Source organism: Choristoneura fumiferana, chromosome Z, assembly GCF_025370935.1.
Source record: "Choristoneura fumiferana chromosome Z, NRCan_CFum_1, whole genome shotgun sequence".
Lineage (NCBI taxonomy): Eukaryota > Metazoa > Arthropoda > Insecta > Lepidoptera > Tortricidae > Choristoneura > Choristoneura fumiferana.
In genome coordinates this window covers 27431151-27455160 of record NC_133472.1, presented here as the reverse complement: position 1 = coordinate 27455160, position 24010 = coordinate 27431151, and the positions used below count along the sequence as shown (strand labels likewise).

Below are 24010 nucleotides of genomic sequence, written 5' to 3'. Positions count from 1 at the left end.
CGGTTTTCACAAATAAATATGTGTGGTTCACGGTGTCTATGTATACCGTAACCGTGTTGTGCCGGAACGGGTCACCAGTATATAATATTATTTTAATGGAGTATGGATTCGTAGTATGTATGTCCCTGCCCGCATGCAGGTTACGAAAGAGACAGACATGTAATCTTAACAAAAACAGTAATTCTTCAAAACGAATCAAAATATCAAATCGTGTTTACATATTTATGAATCAAACGGCGTATACAAATATTTGCCAAATTGGTGTGGTTATATGTATATGGAACCCATTCATGTATACTTATTTTTGCCTACGAGGTGGATACATTTAAATGGAATTTATTTAAGTATGCAACTTTTCTGAAGCATTTTGTGATTACATAATACTGAAAAAGTTTAATGAATAAATTTTTTTGGTGTCAGTAATAGATAAATATTTTTGATACAATGTATGACTACATATTTATGCAACCTTTTTTGTATACATATTTTTAGACGTGACTGTACTAAGACACATTACGACATTTTACAGCTTTAAAAACACGGAAAAGGGTTAGCATCATTTCACAGAAAACAAAAATGTTTCTTGTATGGGAATTTTCCCTTTCATGTTTCATTTTCATTTAGGTATTCTTATTATTTCTTAATAAAAAGGCACAATAATCAATAATAAACCAGATGTTTGGAACGAACACATTTTTTATTATGGTTTAAAAGATACAACACTGTGACAAACGAATGAACGGACCGACTGACAAACAGATACAACTTATGCCTATACTTGGTTTGGATAGGTATTTAAGTAAATGTAAACAAAATAACGTTAATTGGCGTCTTAAATATTGAAATTCCCCCATTGAACTATCTAAACACTTACATTTCTGTTTTGAAATACACTAGTCTAGTATGTATTACAATAAGTAAAATGTTTAAAATCCTTGAATGTACCAAATATGGGAGCTGAAGTTTGTTTACACTTAGTTAATTACCTAACCTAAACGTTTCAAATATAGTAATAGGGTCCCGTTGAGCAATTTAGGAAAATTTTAGCGATCAAAGATCTTCATAACATGAAGTTGGGTCAAGAAATAGCACCTTGCAACACGAGGTGACACGAGTAAAGAAAAAACACTGATTTCCATTTCTAACGGCTATTTTTAGGATTCCGGAGTCCTACAAGCAACCTTTATAATTTGCCAATAATAGTAGAAAATATGTGTAACGTATTCAAAAGGAAAACTATCACAACTTATTAAGCATTACAAGTTCCAAGTTAGTCCATAAAAAGTTGATATTGAACATTTGTTGCATATTAGTACGGAACCAAACATTGCGCGTGGATCGACAAGCTATTGGTCAGTGTTTATTATATCATGCGCAAAAACTATCGAAATACAAACTTATTCTTTGCTAAATTATTCTTTCTTATTCTTTCTTATCCACACTTGGCAGGCTTTTTTCAGTCAAGGAGCGTTAGAAATTAACGAGTACGTTGTACAGTCAGCATCAAAAGTAGCAGATCACTTCTTTTCTTTATCGTTTTAACACATTTGTTAAGTTTGTATAATGGTACGTTGCTGTAAAACATTTTAGGTACAGCGTACTTTATATTAAGGTACGCTTTGACTTACAAGCTTTGGCTTTTGTTTGATACTTCTACTTTCACCTAAGTATATTCATTTTTAAGCAACCGTGAATTCATGGCCACGAAACAAAACGGAACGAAGCTATACTTATACTTCAACAATATTCATCATAACCGGAGTTTGAAAATATGCCTACCTACATAAGATTTATTTACCAATTTGGTATAATCTGTCGGGTTGGGAAAGTGACATGTACAATTGAAATGTAAAATTTAGGAAGTTTAGATTTTAATAGCAACACGCCTAAATATGCATCAGTAACATCGAAATAACACACTACGTCCATTATATTAAAATAATACGGAAACTAAAATAAACTTGCCCGACTTCTGAACGCGACACAACGCCGATTAGACGTGTGCGCCGATGCTAAAATCTACGGCGGCGGGCGCCGGTCAAAAATCGGCGGCGGCGGCGTGTTTTCGGCGTGATTTCGGCGCGGAGATTTTAAATAGAACTGTTTAATTTGTAGACTAATTTTTTATAACAAGATTAGATAAAATGTACAGACAATGAAGCAATATCATTTTGTCCACCCGTTTTGGATTTAAACGGGACCTTTTTTCTTCTTCTCTTCTTTATGATTCACCGTACCAGTAGAACTCGGAAGCTCTCGGAGTATACCCTATGTATGTATGAGTAACCTTATGGCTGAACGACGCTCGCTTCGACTGCAGTCTCCAGATGATGCTGAATAGACAAATTTCGAAATCCTTGCGACACGATATTCGTACCTTTAATACTGCTCGTGTTAAAGATACGATTGAGTGGAATAAAGGCTCTAAAGTGTTCGCAAGAGATATGTCTATTGGGCAAAACCAAATGACAAAGTTGAAGAGAGATGATGGCAGTGTAGCGTGGACTAAAGCGGAAGTGTTGAGGGAAATCGAGGAGTTCTATGGACGGCTCTACGAGTCGGTCACTAAGCCTGTTTTCAGCGCGGCGACTCAAGACCCAAGAGCCAAACTGACCCGACACTATACAGAAGATATCCCGGACATCAGTCTGTACGAGATAAGGATGGCCCTGAAACAGCTTAAGAACAACAAGGCGCCGGGTGAGGACGGAATTACGTCAGAGCTTCGGAAGGCGGGTGGATCACCGGCTCTTAAAGTCCTTCAGAGGCTCTTTAATTCCGTCTTGCTCGAAGGCACAACGCCAGAAGCGTGGAACAAGAGCGTTATGCTGTTGTTCTTCCTTCATGAAGGGCGATAACACCCTATTGAAGACCTACAGGCCCATCTCGCTGTTGAGCCATGTTTATAAGCTGCTTTCCAGGGTCATTTTATATCGTCTCGAACGCAGGGTCGATAGCTTCCAGCCAACCGAACAAGCCGGGTTCCGAAAAGGCTACCGTAGACCACATTCATACGCTGCGGCAGGTCATACAAAAGAACGAAGAGTATAACTTGCCGCTATGTCTAGCGTTTGTGGACTACGAGAAAGCCTTTGATTCGGTCGAAACGTGGGCGGTGTTAGAGTCTCTCCAACGATGCCGTATCGTATCGACTATCGATATATCGAAGTGTTGAAGTGTTTGTATAAAAATGCGACTGTGTCGGTCCGAGTACAGGAACAGAATTCAAAGGCCCCCCTGCCCTGATGCCTGATGCCCTTGAAAAGAGGCGTAAGACAGGGAGATGTCATATCTTCGACACTGTTTGCTGCCGGTTTGGAAGACGCCTTCAAGCTTCTGGAATGGAAAGGACTAGGCATCAATATCAACGGCGAATACAACATCACTCACCTTCGGTTTTCCGACGATATCGTGGTGGTCATGGCAAAGTCGATGGAAGAACTCAGCACGATGCTCCAAGGCCTCAATCGAGTCTCCCAACTGGTGGGCCTCAAAATGAACAGGGACAAGACAAAGGTCATGTCGAATGTCCATGTGGTGCCTACCCCTATTTTAGTGGAGAATTTGGTTCTTGAAGTTGTTGACGCGTATGATACCTAGGACAAACCGTCCAATTAGGTAAGTCCAACTTCGAGAAGGAGGTCAATCGTCGAATCCAACCCGGATTGTCAGCGTTTGGGAAACTCCGCAACGTCTTTTCGTACAAAATTCCTCAGTGTCCTAAGACGAAAGTCTTTAACCAATGTGTGTTGCCAGTTGCCAGTGATGACATATGGATCCGAGACGTTGTGCTTCACTATATGCCTTATAAATAGGCTCAGAGTTGCTCAGCGAGCTATGGAAGCTATGCTTGGGGTTTCTCTACGGGATCGAATCAGAAATGAGGAGATACATAGAAGGGTCACCGACATAGCCAAGCGAAATAGCTCGTTGAAGTGGCAATGGGCAGGCCATATAGCACGGAGAACAAATGGCCGTTGGGGCCGAAAAGTTCTGGAGTGGAGACCGCGGATCGGCAAGCGCAGCAGGACGTCCACCAACGAGATAGAGCGATGACTTGGTTAAAGCCGCGGGTTCACGGTGGATGCAAGTCGCTGCCAACCCAAGCAACTGGATGTCTACGGGGAAGGCCTATGTCCAACAGTGGACGATCTATGGCCGAGATGATGATGATGTAACCAATGACTAATAATGATTCATTGTAGTAAAATATAGAATGCTTCGAAAGTCAGAAATTCAGTATAGAAAACATTTTGAACTCGCGCCGATTTTACGCCGATACGCTGATCGGCGGCGGCGGCGGCGAAAAAATGGCGGCGGCGGCGGCGGTCGGCGCGGCGCACACGTCTAACGCCGATTAACCGGCGCGATTCGCACTATCGTCGACTACATTTGAGTTGAAAAAATGTGCACACTACACATAGCGTAACAAATTAAACATACGACTCAAATAAGACAGTCACATATGTCCGTTTCAAATCTTATATATAACTCGAATTTTGCCCATTTCAGTGATCGGATTGCCTTGTAAATTGATGTACTGATATTTTAGTAGTGTGAAATTGTCTATTTTGCGTGAAATTGCCAAAATTTACATATCCGTACCAATTTTAAGTAAACCCGATCACTATAAAACTATAAAGGAGCGAAATTTGAGTTATAGGTAGTGCCACTAGAGTTGAGGTCACGCACACAAGCACATTATGTCGTGTAATGACAGCAGTATTTTGACATTAACTCATTCATTGCATTTATTTTCCTTTTGTGCAATCAGCTCTTTTTGTAGCTGTGTGTGTAATCACTCACTTAAACTCTCCTGGCACAACCTATACAAGATTTGAAATAGTCATGTTCTTCACATACAAACATACATACGATAATTACAAATTAAATAGGTATTTTAAGTGTATTTTTTTTTGTTACTGATGATTTATACTTCGCGGTTTTTTTTTTTTTTTTTAGTTAACTAAGTTTAAATAAAGTTAATTTCTCTAAAGGCGCGGCCCCATGCAGTCGCTCGACGCTCGTTTCCAGCGATAAATCTGGTCACGTGACCCAATTTTGAATTTCCCGCGACTTAAAAAAGTAGCGTCAAGTCGCCGCGTCGAACAGCAGCGTTAACACATTGGTGCTTCCCATTTTGAAGCTCAACATTTTCAGCTTTATCGCTATATACCACGTGACCAGATTTGTAGCGACGAGGATCGCATACAGCAGTACCTCAACATTTTCAGCTTTATCGATAATATATATGTCACGTGACCAGAAAGCTAATTAAGGACTAAATTTATTTCATAGCCATTTCCTCCTGGGCCAGCCTGGCTGTGACAGTCCAAAATAAAATAAAAATGGATTAAGATACCTATGTGAATTGCATTTTTCATTTTAAGAAATCATCTGTTAATCGATAAGTACGAGTATGTTACACTCTATATGATCCTGAAGCGCTAAATCAGCTGGATTCACGGCGCAGCGAGTAAGGAACAGTGTTCTTATTCATACTCGTATATAGGACGAACAGTAGGTAATCAAGCTTGAACAGTTACTCAGTTCACGTGGTACTTTGCTAATCAGTTTGTTATGTGTTATTGGTCACAGGAATCGACACTAACACCGATATGCAAGGCGAGTCCCTTTGGCTATTATACATAATAATACCATTCTTTTTAGAATGAAAGCGTACCTACACATTACCTAACTAATATTAACGTTACGTCAATAACAGGTCAACATGAACTATATTCCTGATGCTACTAAAAATCGAGGGGTGTCCAGAGAACGTAGCTATGGTTAGCACCATAACATTATCTTACAATAACAGAATAAGTAATCTCAGTCGACGCACACAGCCGGCACAGGCGCAGCGTCAAACTTAAGCCAGACAGCACTCAAGGTCATCATCATTAAGACGGTCGCTCAACCATAAAAACAAACCATCGGTGTAGGAAATCTAACGCACATTTCAACAAGAGTACCAAAATGTGGTTTCGTACGCATCATTCGTGAAGTACGATCATAGATAAGAAAGAATATAAGCTCTAAATCTAGCGTAATCAATCCCATAAGGCCCAACGTCCTAAACTTAGGAGATCCTCGCAAACAAATGTCAACTTTTCATGATGAACATAAGTTTCAAAGTCTGATAATCTAAATTTGGCGTGCATCTTCCATGATAAAAGTATTTCTGTTATTAAACATGTGAAATGCTGTTAAAAAAAGTTCCACTAGAGGCAATGGATAATAATATTAGTTTACACTTGTTTTTATTGTAAACGCTTTCTGAGTTTACATAGATAAACATAAGACATCAAAAGAAGGTAGGTAGATGTTATACGATAATTGAAGGTATGTTAAATAAAACTATCACCACTTCAAGAGCTGTTTGAAATATTTAGTCTCATCTGGCTACTAAATATCTTTAATTCAAATACGGAAGTGAATTATTATTAAAAATTGGATACTACTGTCTCTAATAATGGACAAAAAAAACAAGTCATGTCAAATGTTTTCCTCTGACAATTTTTTTTATTAAAAGCTCCGTGTTAACAGCTCTTACCTTTATTTCTCGTCATTTATGTGTTCCAGCTTTTAGCACTATTCACCGTGGTACACCAATAACTTCCGAATTAATGTAGGTGGTAGTAGCAATACCAGCCGCTCCATCGCAGTCAGAGAGACCACTAGTCGACATTATTGTGCAAGACCCGTGCGAGCTCCCATTCAATTTCAAATATGGAAGCAGTCGCGCACGCACGTTTCATTGGACAGTTACAGCAAGAGAAACAATATACGCAAATCAAATTAAAATAAAATTATTCTCAGGCACTTTTGCAAATTGTACCCGTTAAAGTTAAAACCAAGTGATTTAAATTACTTTTCATTTTAATAAGACTAATTTACCAAGCTAGAAGTAAAAAAGGTTAGCAAAGAAGCATGAACTCTTAGTTACAGCTATAGGTAGAAGACGGAGTGGAGGAATAAACAACATATTATAGCATTCTTCAATAGATTATTGTCATTAAATTTAATTCAATATGTGAACATTAAATTCATAAGTTAAAACTTTATTTTTTAAGTCTTTAAAACAGATCTGTACTTACTAAATTTTATCATTGTAAGAAATAACAAACAACTTATCGAAACAAGTACATTTATCAGATCTTTATTCAAGTGAAACCTATTATGTAACGGAGTCAATCTACCTATTTATTATATATTATTCAGTATATATTTTCGTAGCACCTAATATTTATAATATAAGTTTTATTTAATACCGCATATTCTACAATGAACAGGGCGGGAATAACTCGTATGTATATCTGTTTTGTGTTGCGCGAGATTTTTAAATAGAACTACCACATGATCCAGTTTTCGTAATAGTCATAACGAATTGATTGTTGATGTTTTCAGGTCAGAAACGGGATGAGCTTACTTTAGAGTGCGGTGTTTTTAAACAATATAATTTTTACTTTTATAAGTAATAAGAATAAAATACAAAATTTAAAAATAAGAGGGTAGTTGTAATGTTTTGTGCATCATTAGGTATCCGTTCATTTCACAACTAACGTTTGGCAACCTGATTAATTTCGCAACTTTTCATTTCGAAAACTCTAAAACTGTAAATACTTCAGGATTTCTTTCAGGGTCATCGTGTAGAACCCTTAAGGTTAGGTAAGGTTATTTTTATAAAAATCCTGAAATATTTACAGTTTCAGAAATATTTAACAGTTGCGAATTGAATCAGGTTGCCGAACATTAGTTGCGAAACATTAGTGAACCGCGTTATTAGCATGTAATGTTTTGATTTTAATCGTTACATATCGTTGTGTTTGTGGCACACGTAAATTAATCGCTTGAAAAATAAGTTCTCTAATCCAGAGGCTGTATTGTCTAACGCGTTGACGTTTGCAATCGCATTCACCACCTCTTTCTACCCTCGTCTTATAATGTGTGATAGAAAGAAGGGGGGGGGGGGATTGTGATTCCAAATGTTGTTAGACAATAAGGCCCCTGGTATGTGTTAAAATTGATTGGTATCGATGAACTAGGAGGTGGTAATTTATTCGTAAAAAACACGTACACGTGTCTAATAGCGTGCGATTTTTGTGCATGTATCTGGTGCACCGTATGCTAAACCTTATACGAATATGACACCAGCGTGCTTTTTACACGAAAACGTGCACACTATATAGGCATGTGTAATATGGGTGTTAAAAAATAGCGAAAACGATTTGTAAGAAATCTTGATCTGGTAGTAAAAGTAAATTTCACGTTCACTTTATAAAAACCTTAGAAAATCCCTTGTATAGATCACACATTACCAAAAGTACCCACTTGTAATGATAATACTAAGTTAGATCTATTTGTTCGCCCCCACAAACCCTCACATAGCAAAATTTTATCGAAATCGCTAACGCCGTTTCTGAGATCCCGAAATATAAAAATTCTTTTTTTTTTAAATTACCTATATATGTTGTCAAAGAATTACTGGTTGGTAGTGTAGATATTTCAAAATATGTAGGATCTCGTAGAAGTACCGTTACATTTTTTTATTTTAAATGCATATATTACTTATACGTCTGTTTACCACACAAATATTAATATACACAGGCACCAACACACTCGAGCAAACACAAAGTATAGTCACCATCAGTATATCGGAGTGGCCAAGGTGTCCATATATTTCTGAGCAAAACCAAATTTCAATAACTTCTGCACACTGTAAATAACATTTATATTATAGCAAAGCTAATGTAATTCAATAAATATATAAGACTCCGTTTTTCAATAATTTCTTTGCATACGTCCAGCCAAAAATATCTAATTAGGTATCTAAGCAATAAGTGCTTTCACAAAGATCTGCTCATTTGAAGAGAATATACCTTGTGTTATTGTCATACGTAGTATCATTGGTTAGCGAATAGTTTAAACAACAATTTGGCAGATTTTTCTAATATGAGTAAAGAAAAGACATGCATGTAGATCACTTATGAGTCTTATGTATGACCTCTTGGCAGTCCATGCCACTTATGTGCCTGATTGATAATAGCATATACTTAATAGTTACAATATCTTCATCTTGGGGCACGGCACTGCCTCCGTTTGAAGTACTGGAATCCAGCGTAATTTAATATACATAATTCAAACTATAGAGGCACTCACTTCGGCACTCGGTATTCAAATAAAGACAGACATGCATTAAAATATTCAACCTTAACGCTAAAACTAAAGGTATATTTTGCTTAAATGTGCAGATCTTTGTGATCGCCCTTATTTATTTCTTAGATACGTTTGATATTTTGTGTGATCAGATATTTTTGGCTGGACGTATGCAAAGAAATTATTTAAAAATTTGTGCTTAGATGTTTATAGCATTACATATAGTTATGATATAAATGGTATTTAAAGTATACAAGATTTATTGAAATTTAGTCTTGCTCAGAAATATTTGGACACCTTGGCCGTTCCGATATATCAGACGGTGACTCTAAATTCAATTATAAGTTTGTTTTGTATCTAAAATACAAAGTAACTACGTTGTGTTTACGGGTATGGCGTTGTTATGTTATGACTGGCTTGGATTTTTTTATAACTTCCTGAAAGTATGATAGCACTGCTAGTAGTTACAAATGGAACGACAAAAACTATTCCTAACTATCCTCTCATCTACTCAAAGGATAACTGGTAGTGATCCCTTAAAGGGATAATTTCGCCTTTGTACAAGTATCTCAAAGTTAGTCAATTGTGTTATGTTTATTTTCTTTTGTACAATAAAAAGTTTACATACATAACACATACATACATACTATTTATTACTGAACATGTACATATATTTTCATTATTTACAAACACAGAATAAGAAATTCTTAAACAAAACACAACGGTAAGCACATCATTTTCTTAAGATATTTTCGTAAGAAAATTATGTACTTGTGTGTTGCACTTCGTATATATATATTTATAAGATAATTTCATATTGTTATGATAGCTGCTCTTCAGTGTTGTGTTGTCAAGAATTGTTATGATGATCAACACATTCTCGTAGAAAATCGTAAAAAAAGTTTTGAGTGTGCAAGTGATGCTTTGACTTACCAGCATTTCCATTGCCACTAGTGTGACTTAAATATTTTGACATCTTGTGGTAAGCATTACGAAGAGACATGGTTCTTGTAATATTTTCATTGCCACAAGATGGGTTGGGCGAATCACTGCAGTCAGTGTCACTAACGTGGCCAGAATCGGTGCATGTAGCCATATCTAGTATAGCAAGTCCACAATTATTGACAGTTATTGATTTTAACAGCGCAAAATTAATTTCAACCTATTAAAACTAATTTCAGTAACCAATGAAACCATATAGTATTTTATTAACTAAGCGGGGCAACTAATTGCATACGTCCGCGCCGGAACTTTGCTGAGTATAAACACCCGCGACGGCGACGCAGCGGCCGCTTCCGGGCGGTCCGAGAGGCGTGCCCGTATAGTGCACTGTTGCACGGGGGGAGCATGCAATGAGGTTTAAGATGAGCGAGACGGACCGCGGCGCAGGAGCGGGCCGCGGGCGGGCGCGCGCGTTCCTACCGCCCGCCCGACTAACCGCACGCGGCTTGTGGCCTGTGGCAAAGCCCGATCACACTGAGAGCACGCCCATTGAAGCCGCTGCAGGCGACGCGCTACTTTTCGTTGACAGAGTCAGAGTTGAGTTGAGTTGTCTTATTGACTCGGAATTACGTCTTAAGCGGTGCTCAACAATCAATTTCGGACTGTTCAGCGTCAGTGTAAATTCTAATGTACCTTTTTTGTTGCTATTATTATCAGCATTGTGTATGTGAGACTCAAAACAAGGGGATTTATAAAACAAAGAAGGTGAACGAGCCAGCGCGTCATCAGTAGATGGCAAATGTTCAGCGCCGCCTATAAACGGGTGTTTGTCTACGGCTGCAGCACCAATATTTATTAAGCTTAGAAAATATTTTCAAAATGATTTAAATTTTGTAATGATCTGTCCATGTTTCGGAAAATATATTTTTCAAGTGTGTTACAGAATTCGACGACCGATTAGGCTAACCTGCCATCATAACGACAATAGATGTAAAGAACCGATCCAAAGGAAAGTCGAAAGCAAAGAAAAAGCCGAACGTCGATGTGTGCTGCATGTGCAGTGCGTGTGTCTCCTTAAACACATTCCTGAAGAGGTTTTTTGCAAAATAATTTAATAAGTCGAAACGTCTTCAACATATAATCGTAAGCTGAGTACTCTAATTATCAGTTAGTCTCGCAACGCAACGCAGTTCTTATAATGCTAAAACGGTTTTAGATGCAATGTTATACCAAGTCGGTTATTTTACTCAGTACCAGGGGGTGTCCATAAAACTCGATTTTCACAACTTGCTTATTTTAAAACCGTGGAAAAATACAGTTTATAGTTCTCAAATAAAGAGTAAATCAAATATTTTTTAAACACATACAGCCTTATTAATAAACGTGGAGTAGAGTAGATTTAACTTTAATTCGAGGTTGAACTTGAGATTAGTAAAAGTCAGTATTAATAAACAAGAAGTAAGGAAAGAGTAAGCTAATCCAGGCTTAGTCTCGGACTAAAACTTAATCCTTGGTGATGCCTAGTTTAACGATGGAGTAATATTGGAGTAACCTAACTTTTCTGTTTCGATTGATGGTTGTAGTTTGCCTGTGGATTTATTTGAAATTTATTGTAGTAAATTTATTTACCTAACTGCATGCATATAGCATAGTATAGCATGGATTATTATGCCGATGATTTGCATGTCGTGCAAGAGCTTGAAGAACAGGAATTAGAACAGGAGGTGGTTAGGCCAAAGTCCGCAAAAATCCTTTCGAGCTTTCAGGACACGAATTTAAAACTAAATACCGATTTAGTCGTGATACTGCCAATTTTATAGTTGATATGGTGAAAAATGAGTTAGCAGGTGATGCGAGAACATACCGCCTCATATCAAAGTCTTAACTGCCATAAGAGTCTGGGGCCGTGATATCTTCGACTAAATTATTTTTAACGTGTATTTACTTAACATGCGATCTTTATTCAACAGTTTCAGTTTCATTCAGTATTATTCCCGTAATAACAAACAATGATGTTGAAGTGACTGTAGGGCTACTACTAAACTCGAAAATCGAAGTTCGTATCATACCGTTCTCGCTCTCGTATTAAATAGTATAAGTGTCAAGGGCCCGCACGTTCAAGTTTCGAGTATAGCCCTGCTGTTTTCAAAAGGCTGACAATCTATGCTGACAATGCAAATATACATGTTCTGGTGGCCAGCGTCGGAACTAATTTACACTTACACTATTGTGACTATAACAGAGTGAGCGAGATACATTACAAAACAGCGCCATGCTGGGCCGCATAAAAATGTGGGTTCACGATTAAAGACATTGTTTTTAAAGTCGAAACGTCTTCAACATATAATCGTACTGAGTACTCTAATTATCAGTTAGTCTCGCAACGCAACGCATTCTTATAATAAAAAGGTTTTAGATGCAATGTTATACAAAGTCGGTTATTTTACTCAGTACCAATAAAAACTCGATTTTCACAACTTGCTTATTTTAAAACCGTGGAAAAATACAGTTTATAGTTCTCAAATAAAGAGTAAATCAAATATTTTTTAAACACATAATGACTTGATCATCGCACTTAACGCTTTACTCATACACACTGGACACCACCCGGTACTGACAAAAATAACCGACTTGGTATAACATTGCATTTCAAACCTTTTTCGCATTATAAGAACTGCGTTGCGTTGCGAGACTGCAGCTTTTTACATGAAATGTTTTTGATGGGATAAGTCTATCTTTTGAGAACCGGATGGCCAAGTGGTTAGAGAACCTAACTACGAAGCTTTGAGGTTCCGGGTTCGATTCCCGGCCGGGGCAGATATTTGTATAAATAATACGAATGAACTAAAAGAACTTCCTTGCTCACCCGCGACCTTACGATAGCTAAGCTTATGCAAAATATGCGTGTTCATGCAGTTCCTCTACCTCCACACTGTAAGAACACACACAAATCACACAAACCCATCTATCACCACCACCACACTACACTGACGCGTTTCGAACTCAACCAGAGCTCATCTTCAGAGTGACACAACCGTACACCATGCTACCAGTTGTTAGTCTATCGTAAGGTCGCGGGTGAGCAAGGAAATTCTTTTAGTTCATTGATATGGACCTCCGCAAAGTAACGCCTGATTCAATAAATAAATAATACGAATGTTTGTTCTGGGGTCCTGGATGTTTAATATGTATTTAAGTATGTATTTATATATCTAAGTATCTTTATCCGTTGCCTAGTGTCCATAGTACAATTTGTACTTAGTTTGGGGCTAGGTCAATTGGCGTCAAGTGTCCCGTGATATTTATTTTTATTAATTTCATAGGTTATGGGCTTCAGTTATGTTATAATTTAGGTACAAAACATCAAGTGTGAGTCCCGAGGCGAACTTGGCTGGTTGCTCCCCGTTTTTGTCACTTGAGCAATTATTTTCCGTACAAACTTTGTACTTTTCATTTATCCCCTACATTGTCACATTCTTCTATTCGATGCTCTCAGGGCTTTCCACTTACTGCCCCCTCTTTCAAACTGAAAACTTAAGGTCTATTCATATATGGTCCAGGTTACTCGGTTTTGGAACTCCTTGCCAACAGGCTTAATACGCGTAAAGTCCTTACCTATCGTTTAGTCTATGCTTAGGGAGCACTATCGGTCAGTTTGTGCATTAATGTTATGGTTAATCTATTTATATATATCTGTTGTAAACGAGTATTATATGTATGGTTTTTGTTATTGCTGTAATATAAAATCACCACCTGCTAAAATCTATTCCTTACTTCTAACAATTACAAAGGTTATCCGAAAGAGATCGCTCTAAAGCGGTAAGGCCGCTTATTGCTAAGCTTAAACATTTACACTTTTAAAAATAGTTTACGTCCTATTCTCAGACCTATTTAATATACACGAAAAAACGGTCAAGCCGTTTCAGAGGAGTTTGGTTACAAACACTTGACACGAGAATTTTAAATTTTATATACCTATTAGATGTAGAAAATCAAAGTAAAATACAACTAAAAATTGAAATAAACTCGAATTCATGGAACCATACAAATATTATAAATAAACAATTAAGAAAAAAACGGAACTACAATATTATACTTCCTATCACTAATAGATATAATTTAATTTATCTACATGCATATCATAACTTCCCTATTATATGTTCAGAAACGACTATCAAATGGCCTTTATTAAGAAACCTGGTATCTGCGGGTGCATCTTAATGTTCACATTAAAGTACAGTGCATCTTAATGTTTACATTAAAGTATCGGTAATACTTTTTTTAACAATGCATATCTGTACATATTGTAGAAAACTTATGACATGCATGTAGATAATAATTATTATTTAAAGTCAAAGTCAAAGTCAAAATCAAAGTCAAAGTCAAAATACAGGCCATATCTGAACATATTATAGAAAACTTATGATATGCATGTAGATAAAGTTATGTTTGCGGCTATACATAATTAGGCATTAAAACACTCGTGTGATCTTATTATGAAACGAGCCGCACACTCGTACTTTAATGCCTCTCATTATGCACCAGCCACATAAATAACTATAAAACGTTTTCCAACATGTAAAATAGTCAAAAGAAAAAAATTAAGATATGAATTACATATTTTAGCGTATAAACACATGGTTCCCTTTACAATAATACCATTTTAAGAAGTGTTACTAGTTTCGATCATCTTGTAATAAAGGGTATCCGAAATTGCCGAAGAAAGTCATTGGTCGCGCGATGGGTTAATACTGCCTCTATTGAAAGAGCGGTCGCTTCTCGTTCCTACAGAATAATGCTGAGTTCACTCCGTACGTGCTCCTCACGGACGCGAACGAATTAATTTGTGGAGTGTGAGAAAAGCATTCCGTGATTAACACTGCCCTGTACAAAATTTAGTAAAACGTGCATGAACAAGACATGTCACCTCAGTGACCATAACTTTCAAATCGATTCCCGCGTCCCAAAATAAATTGTTAAGAACGGTTGTTGTTTGTAGTTATTGGTACCTTGTTAATATTTATCTATTTTTTAAACTAATGACACTTGAAAGATAAGTATTTTTTTTTTATATGATCTATGTTCTTATTTTTGAGTATATGGTCCATATACTTAGGGTCTGTCTGAAACGAGCATAATATACTAAGCGGCATTTTTTATAATGAATTGTAATTGTACCGCAAGCACACCATATCTATAATATTTTTCACCTATGATGAGTTCTGTGACATTTCGAGTTTGACAGTTTTAGAGATGTACCATTTATCGAGTGAACAATCGATTTTTCTAAGTTATTAGTCCCTTTTTTTGGAGAAGTTACATTATATTTTAAAAAATTATATTGTTCCAATTTTCCACCCACTGGGCTACCGTTTTCTCGTTCTCGCTGGAAATGATCCCTCAAACGAATTACAAACTCCCGACTCTGGGAGTTCAAAACAGTCTTATTAGACCGTTTTGGCATTTTGCCAAAATTTGTTTAAAAAATTAAAATATCTTAGTGTTCATTGTTATTGAATAATGAACTGCGGCAATTGCCGATAATAATGTGTCACGTCACTACTCTGTTCCGTTTCACACATTGCGTCATTATAAAAAGTATATATTTTTCTATCGTATTCGATGGAGTCTATTTAGTGGACACTGATATTCCTATATATTTTTAAAAAGTACAATTTGATTTTTTTTATTATTTTGCTTCAACACAGAAATTAGTAGTATGCGTAATATGGAAAGTTTTCAAGTGTCACAGAACTCATCGTTGGTGAAAAATACAATAATATATAAAATACTCGGGCCAAAAATGTACATATGTGACTCTCCTTCGAAATGTCTTGACCGATTTTTAGGGTTCCGTAGCCAAAATGGCAAAAACGGAACACTTATAGTTTCGCCATGTCTGTCTGTCTGTCCGTCCGTCCGCGGCTTTGTTCAGAGAGTGTCAATGCTATAAAGCTGTAATTTTCCAAGGAATATATATGTAAACTATGCCGACAAAATGGTACAATAAAAAATTTAAAAAAAAATTAGGGTAGGTACCTCCCATAGACGTAAAGTGGGAGACATTTTTTTTACTCATCCAAACTTGCAGCGTGGGATCGTTGGATAGGTCTTTTAAAACAGCTAAAACGATTTTTCGAGTCAGTGATTTGTTTGCAAAATATTAAACTTTAAAGTGCAAATTATCATTAAAATCGAGCGTCCCCCCGTCGGGCCCCCATCTAAAATCTAAACCGGTGGGTAGAAAAATTTCAAAAATTCAGGATGGTAGTAAGTATATCAAACTTACAAGGAAAACTATAACGGTTAAGTTTTCTTGAGAATTATTAGTAGTTATAGCAGCCTAAGGTATAAAATAAACCTAAACTTGGAATATTCCGTACAAAATACGAAATCCTTAGAAAAATATTACTTAATTTTTTTCCTAATGGCTGCGGAACCCTATTTCGGGCGTTGCCGACACGTTCTTGGCCCGTTCTATGTTTTTTTTTGTGTATATTCGATAGGTCTGAGAATAGGATGTAAACGATTTTTCATACTTCTACGCGGACGGAGTCGCGAGCAACAGCTAGTCTACTAAGTATATAAAATTCTCGGGTCAAACATGTTTGTTACCAAACTCCTTCCTCCAAACGGCTTGACCGATTTTTATGAATTTTTTTGTGTTTATTCGGTAGGTCTGAGAATAGGATGTAAACTATTTTTCATACTTCTACGCCGACGGAGTAGCGAGCAACAGCTAGTCATTTTCAAAAATTCTTTAATTCTTCCATTATACCTGACACATTCAATTTCTTCAGTATAAGCGACAGGTAAGTGTTAGCGGCGGAAACGCTAGTAGAACTACTCTAATAAAGTAATTAGGGCTATCGTTTTTTGTCTCACTAGATGGCGCACTGTTGCGTGAGGTTTTTAAGTATGGCTTTCAAAGTCTGTTATTACGGGCGTGAAAACAAAGTTTACATTAAAATCATATTTAATACACCTTAAAACCGTACCATAAAAATATCGAGCATGCCACAGAGTTCCATAGTCCCCGTTTTGTTCGGAAAAAAGGGAGGACAAAGGTTTCCGAAAGACAAAACTGTTTTGTCTCAAAACACAGACATTCATTGCCCCGGAACGCATATTTGCCATAATTAATTTCAGATATTGCGAAATATTCACAAAATTGTTTTAATTATAAATAAACCCGCGTAGCTCACCCAAAAACTATGAGATTTGACATTTCGCCTCTAGCGGCGAATTCATACGCGATAGCCCTCATTGACGCTTCGCATCTTTGAGAATGTTCACTAGGTTCAAAAATATAAAAATAAACGGCCAAGAGCGTCTCGAACACGCCCAAGATAGGGTTCCGTAGCCATTACGAAAAGAAAACAAGTAATAATATGTGCGTTATAGCACAATTAAAACACTCGCACAGTCTTATAATCTATTACCAGAAAAAGAGCGTATCTTCACGGCACTTACGTCCTTTTGTTGAGAAGTGCAGTTTTTACGCAGTAACTCAAAAACGGTATATCCGATCATGTTGAAACCGATTTACGTTGAAAGTATTTATTAAGCGTACTTTTCCATATTTCTTGCATATTTTTTGGACAAACGGTTTATAAGATAGAAGGGAGGGGGGAGGGGACACAATATTTACTACTTGGGAGCGATTATTTCCGGAAATCTTCACTTAATCAAAAAGTTTTTGAGAAACCTTACTATCTTTTCAAAAGAGCTGTCGAACTATGTGCCACACGTTGATGCGAGTTAATTTTTTTTTTTTTTTTCAATTTCTGTTACGTGAAGGTGTGGAGTGCCCCCCCCCCTTATATTTATTTTTGTAATTTAACTACAAGACTAAATAGCGTCTTGGACAAGACATCTGTACTCCAAATTTCATTGATATACATCTTGTAGTTTTCGAGTAAAATGCCTGTGACATACGGACGGACGGACAAACAGACAGACAGATGGACTAGACAAAACTATAAGGGCTCCGTTTTAACCCTAAAAATTAGGTACGATATTATGAATTGTATTTTAAATGTGTTAACTGCGTCATTTCATGTTTATCATAATAATAGCGAGCTGTACCTAATATAGGGCGAGTGGCACACTTAAGGGCTGTTTCACCATCCAATGATTAGTGTTAACTGGCGGTTAGGTATGATACCTTCTCTATTTGTTTTGTTCTAATAGACGGAGACGGCATCACATTTAACCGTCGGTTAACGCTAATCAATGGATGGTGAAACAGCCCCTTAATCTTAAATAATTTAGAGTAGGTAGACATTTTACGTTCTGTTAAAAAAATGGTACTATGGTACTTACCAAGTACTTCTTCGCAGGGTTGACTAAGTGGACGCCTGGAGGGCGAAGTCTTCTGTTGAGGTAGACTGATTTGCGGTTGTGGTTTAAGAACATGCCCCGGTACGGCACCCTCCTGCGGAGGCTCGCCCGGAACTCGCACCACCCACCAGTCAGTGTGGCCTTGCCAACCCTCAACCACTTCTACTTGCTGTCCTTTCGTAACTGTGAGCTCGCCAGCTCCGGTAGCAATGTGATCCGCGACCACCCATGTCATTTCAGGTCCAGCCTGTACGGAAATCACACAAAATTAATTTCATTGAAGTTCATTAAAAACGACATACTGTCTACTAAAGTTTTAATGTATGGAATCAGAAAAAACACGTAAATTTTCAGCAAAACGAAGAAGTCATTTCACCTTGACTTACTATCCAGAATGTGTCCTTACCAATTCTGACCTCTTTAACTTGTTTGGTCTGGATTTGCGACTTGCGACTCTACAATTGAGACTTTTTCAAAAACTGCTGCAGAAACTTTTGATATCTATAAGTGTATACGGTACGCCGGTACCGACTACTTTGACTCTATACGAAGCCCGTCACGGTGGTGCAGCAGCCTTTGGGACGGTTTCACCAAGTACCATGTAAGTGCGTTGTAATCAGTGAAGTAAAATGCTGTTTTAAGTATAAAAAACAAGTTGTAGATAAAGATTTATACAGTCACACCTACAGTGTTAGTAAAACGAAAACAAACATGAAACTCCAAATACTATTGTATATAGTTTAGTGTCAGTATATTCTTACTAACATTCCATGTGTTTTTAATTGGCACATTTCTCGACTTTACCCAGTGTTTCATAAATTGTTTAAGTAGGACAGTTAAAATCAAAACATTACAATCGGCAAGTCCGTATAATGAACATTCAACATTTTAATACGAAGAGCACATTCGGGTATAACGTCAGGGAAATAGACAGTATCTAAGTTAGTACCAGACCTACAATAAAATTTGAAATGCATTATAGTTAGATGAATGCATTTCTTTAAGCAGTAATTGACGGTGGCTCTGACGCAACCGATGGGAGCAATACGTTCATAGATAAACAAATATGTCGATATAAGAGATAAGATTTGCGGCCAACTAGTTTTCAGATAAGACCACAGGTGGATAGTGCCTATAAAGTGGCAACAAATGTATTAAAAAGCAAGAGCCGTAAATAGTGAAGAGCAAAACATAGCGCGGAAAATATATGTATCGAAGAATCGACGAAGACGAATCTGAAGCATCAGCGGGAATGCCTTAACAACACATGTGAAGCCATTCCCGCTTATTCTTCAGATTTTTCTTTATTCCTTGACGTCTTTAAACAATTAGTAAAGTGCGAGTTATGGACAACGTACTCGGCGCATCCCGCGCTAATTGTGATTTGCGAAAAGAAATATTATACAGCTGCGTAGGTTGTTTAATTTTTTTAGGAAGTTACGGCAGTAAAGCTATGAACAGGTGACACGAGATTATTAAATGAAGTGGATTGATGTTGAGCGAGTAAAACTTCGCGTTGAGGTCATTTGAAAGTGATCTTTTGATACTTTGCTTTAATACTTTTTCATCACACTTGCTCGTCAATGATGTTATTCAATGCCTGTTTACTAAAGGACAATGGCCTAAATTGTTCCCGCGGGAGTAATGGATTTACGTATAGTTTTTCTTCCCCCCAGGGAGCAAAAGTTTAGTTTTAAAATTTGCAAACAAGTTAGTAGCTGTACGTCATTTAAGACTAAAGAGGTTTCAAGTCAGCCAACGTTTTTTTTTCGACTAGATGGCAAACGAGCAAGTGGGTCTCCTGATGGTGAGAGATCACCACCGCCCATAGACACCTGCAACACCAGGGGATTGCAGATGCGTTGCCAACCTAGAGGCCTAGGATACCTCAAATGCCAGTAATTTCACCGGCTGTCCCTGCCTGTGGCTTGTCTTACTCTCCACGCCGAAACACAACAGTGCAAGCACTGCTGCTTCACGGCAGGATTAGGGAGCAAGATGATGGTAGCAATCCGGGCGGACCTTGCACAAGGTCCTACCACCTGCAAACTGATTTACATATATTTTCAAAATGTAGCTATGACCCAGTTTTACACCACAGAACTTATCTACGCTTCATGAACTTTGTTATTTTTAGGGTTTCGTACCCAAAGGGTGCCAACGGAGCCCTATTACTGAGACTCCGCTGTCTGTCTGCCTGTCTGTCTGTGTCTGTCACAGGGCTCTATCTCTTGAGCCGTAATAGCTAGGCACTTGAAATTTTCACAGATTATGTATTACAGTGGCCGCAACAACAACAAATACTAAAAATAAAATAAAGTTACAAATTAAAGGGAGTCGTCATACAAGAAACGTGTTTCATTTCGCGGTTTTTGATTGCTAGGCTGCCAAGATGACGGCCCTCAGTTGCTAGTGGCAAAGCCCGTGACCCTATGTTGTTTAATGTTTAACTACTTATTTATTTGCGATTTTATTAGTGCTATTTTATAAAACCTTCGATAATTATAATAATTGTCTCTAAGACCGTGGTTTATTTTTTTGTGCAGCATTAAGACTAAATAACAATTTATGATCCACAAACCTCCGACACACACTACACACACTTCACAAAAGCCAACTTCAATAAAGCACTCTCAGCCGCTGTATTTAATGTTTTTTACACTAAAAAATGACCGTTATAGTTCATACTAAGTAACACTATATATTTACAAGGTCAAAATTTAAAATCAGGTTAATAATTTATTCACTAATTCATAATAGGTACGTGCCGTTCGGCCGAATTACTGCGTTCAGCCAATTATTTTTTTTGGCGCGTGGAAAGAGTCTAAAGCGCTATTCAGCCTCCGACAGGGCGACAGCCAAAGAGGATGAGAATTTAAAAATTATCTTTATTCAAAATACTTGCACCTAGTGCTTACATTTTGGTGATATGTTTTTATTAACTTGTAATGTAATGTAACTAATTATGTTTCTTCAGGTGGAATTAAATAATTTAAATAAAATATTAAAATCTTGAAGTATTTGTTTTTAAAGCATTGTACGAGTCAGTCGCACTCGCACTTGACCGATTTTATTTATTATATTTAAATTTTATATCAATTATTTTGCAATAATTTTAGTCAATTTTTTTTAGCATGGAAGAATCTGGCCGTATGACTTTTCGAATTCTAAACTAAACACAGTTCTTAGCATTATCTATGGTAGAAGACTTGAAAAAAGTGGCAATCACGGGGCTACTACTAAATTCAAAAATGACGCCAATATTATTTAATACGAGACTGAGAGGGGCGGTACGATACGTACTTCGATTTTTTAATTTAATATTTAGCTGCCCTGTATTGACGGGTAGCCATTATTTTATTTAGTTGTTTTCTTAGCGTCTTTCTCTTGCCGTGCTGTGAAGTGTTTAGGGCCGCCTCATACATTCGGAATTCCGTTTCAGAATTTCGGAAATTCCGATTCAGAATGCCGAACGCAGTAAATCCATACAAATCTATGGACCTACCACATACAAACAGTAGTTTTCCGTCCGAAGTTTTCTCCGATTCGGAATTACGCATGGTAGCTGAAACGTATGAATGGACTGTAATATAACTAAAAAGCTAACGAAGAAATAATATGAAAAAGATGAAATATAATATTTTGACTTCAAAACACAACCACACAATACAAAGCAATAATGACAAGTAACACATAAAAGAAAAAGATACAAAAAAAGAACTTTACAAAAATACACTAAAAGTACAAAACTCCAAGGAGTTTTCTACAGTGGCCTGTGCGTACATAATTGAAATAAACGTATGTGTGTGATGTATTTACGGAATTCCGAATCGGAATTTAGAATCGAAATTCCGAAACGGAATTCCGAGTGTACGTGGAGGCCCTTAGACATAAAAAACTTAATTTTATTTATTGCATTTTTTTTCTCGCAATGTCATGAAAATCATTGTGTGTATCACGGGCAGTAAGGGGATTACAAACTCGAGTCATTAAAAGCCCTCCGCATTCAGCGTCGGGTTCTAATAGGCTCTCGTTAGTAATCCCCTTCTTACGACCCTTAATGCACAATGTACTATAGTTACAGCGATAACGAACTAGCACAAATGATACCTACATCATTACAAATATAAAATTCTAGGGAAGTTAAAGACTTCTTATTGTTAATTCCTGCGTGGATACAGATGAACTATCGAGTAGTGCTTGGAATTGCACATGTAATGGTATTGTGTGTTAACAGGCATTCTAAATTTTAAATTTCTCTTTTCTTGTACTAATAGCATAAACAAAGGTTTGATATATATTAAATAAGTGGTACCCTAAAGACAAAACTAACTTTAGTATCACATTTTAAATGCTATTTACAGACACGTTGCTTAGAAAAATAGGTCTGATTTTATTGCATGTGCTCCATTGTGCTGTATTTCCGTAATTTCCCGAATAATTTAAATGGCAAGAATAGAATGGATGAAATTTTCAATCATATTATTTTCTATCATTACTTGTGACGACTCAGATAAATATTGAAATAGTGACTAAAAACAAAAAGAGTATGCCTACACCACTTGTTAGGTTAAGTAACCTCGTCATTACGAGTATGTTATGAAAAAACTTTTTCACTTCTCGTGCTCTTAAAGTTGATATATATGCTGGACCTAGGCGACATAAAATTACTTTTTATGCTCTAGTGCATAAAGTAAAATCTTCGTCTAAGACCAAGGTAATCAGGTGTCAACAGCCACAACCAAAAAAATTTCATATATTCTAAAAATGTATAAATATAAAACAATCCATGAAAAATAAAAGGTACCTAGCAAGTGAACAATTGTTTAATTTAAGTTCCTTTCAATCGAAGTGAAAAGCAGAGAGAGAGTGTAAAACTCGAGCATTACATCCCCTCGACGTGTCTATCCTATCACTCAATATAAAATTTCACCCACTAACCGTTTCATAAGGAAAATTGTTGCTGGACATGTCCGAGATGTACAGAAATTAAGAACAAAACAGGGACAGTGTTCAATAATTCAAGCTCGCATCATAACACAAACATCTATTACTAAAATTAGGTAGTTAAAGTCTATACAAATTGCTTTGGTAATGACAGATTCATATGAGTATGACAGATGACAGTGCCAGAACTATTTCTACTTTTGGCCACCATGAGCGCTGCGATAGATTTCATCACCCCCACCTAGTACTTCGCACCCTCCCAATAAAGATAAGTTGTAACATTACAAAAATGCACGCAATAAGTATTTGAATGTCTTAACTATACAGTTAAATGTCACGGTTTGGACGAGAGAAACGCACACGTCACTTATTTCTTTGTTCGTCAATTTATTTGACGTCTAACGCAATCACAAAGTCATCGTCAATGTGAACACAAATGCTTGAATTATTTTCCAAGGCAACAGTAGGTTCGTACATCTCACAGACTCCGGTAATCGTCTGGAAAAAACCCAGCCAAGTTCGAGTCGGATGCGCTCAAGATGTGTCCCCTACCAACGTACTAAAATAAATGTCAGTTGTGTTTGTGTAACCCTAACCACCCTTTAGATAAGTTTATTTT

General features: G+C 37.0%; 1 protein-coding gene across 7 annotated transcripts in view; it reads right to left on the bottom strand.

Annotated features, from left to right (window-relative positions):
* The window catches only part of trio (trio Rho guanine nucleotide exchange factor), a 142843-nt gene that overhangs the window by 44996 nt on the left and 73837 nt on the right, over positions 1-24010 (bottom strand). For all 7 annotated transcript variants that reach the window (XR_012451900.1, XM_074094949.1, XM_074094978.1 and 4 more), the window contains exon 28: positions 18427-18691. Coding sequence is in view for 6 of the 7 variants with exons in the window: in XM_074094949.1 (XP_073951050.1) it covers positions 18427-18691 (265 nt within the window). In the remaining variant the exon portion in view is untranslated. The remainder of the gene's footprint in view (positions 1-18426; positions 18692-24010) is intronic.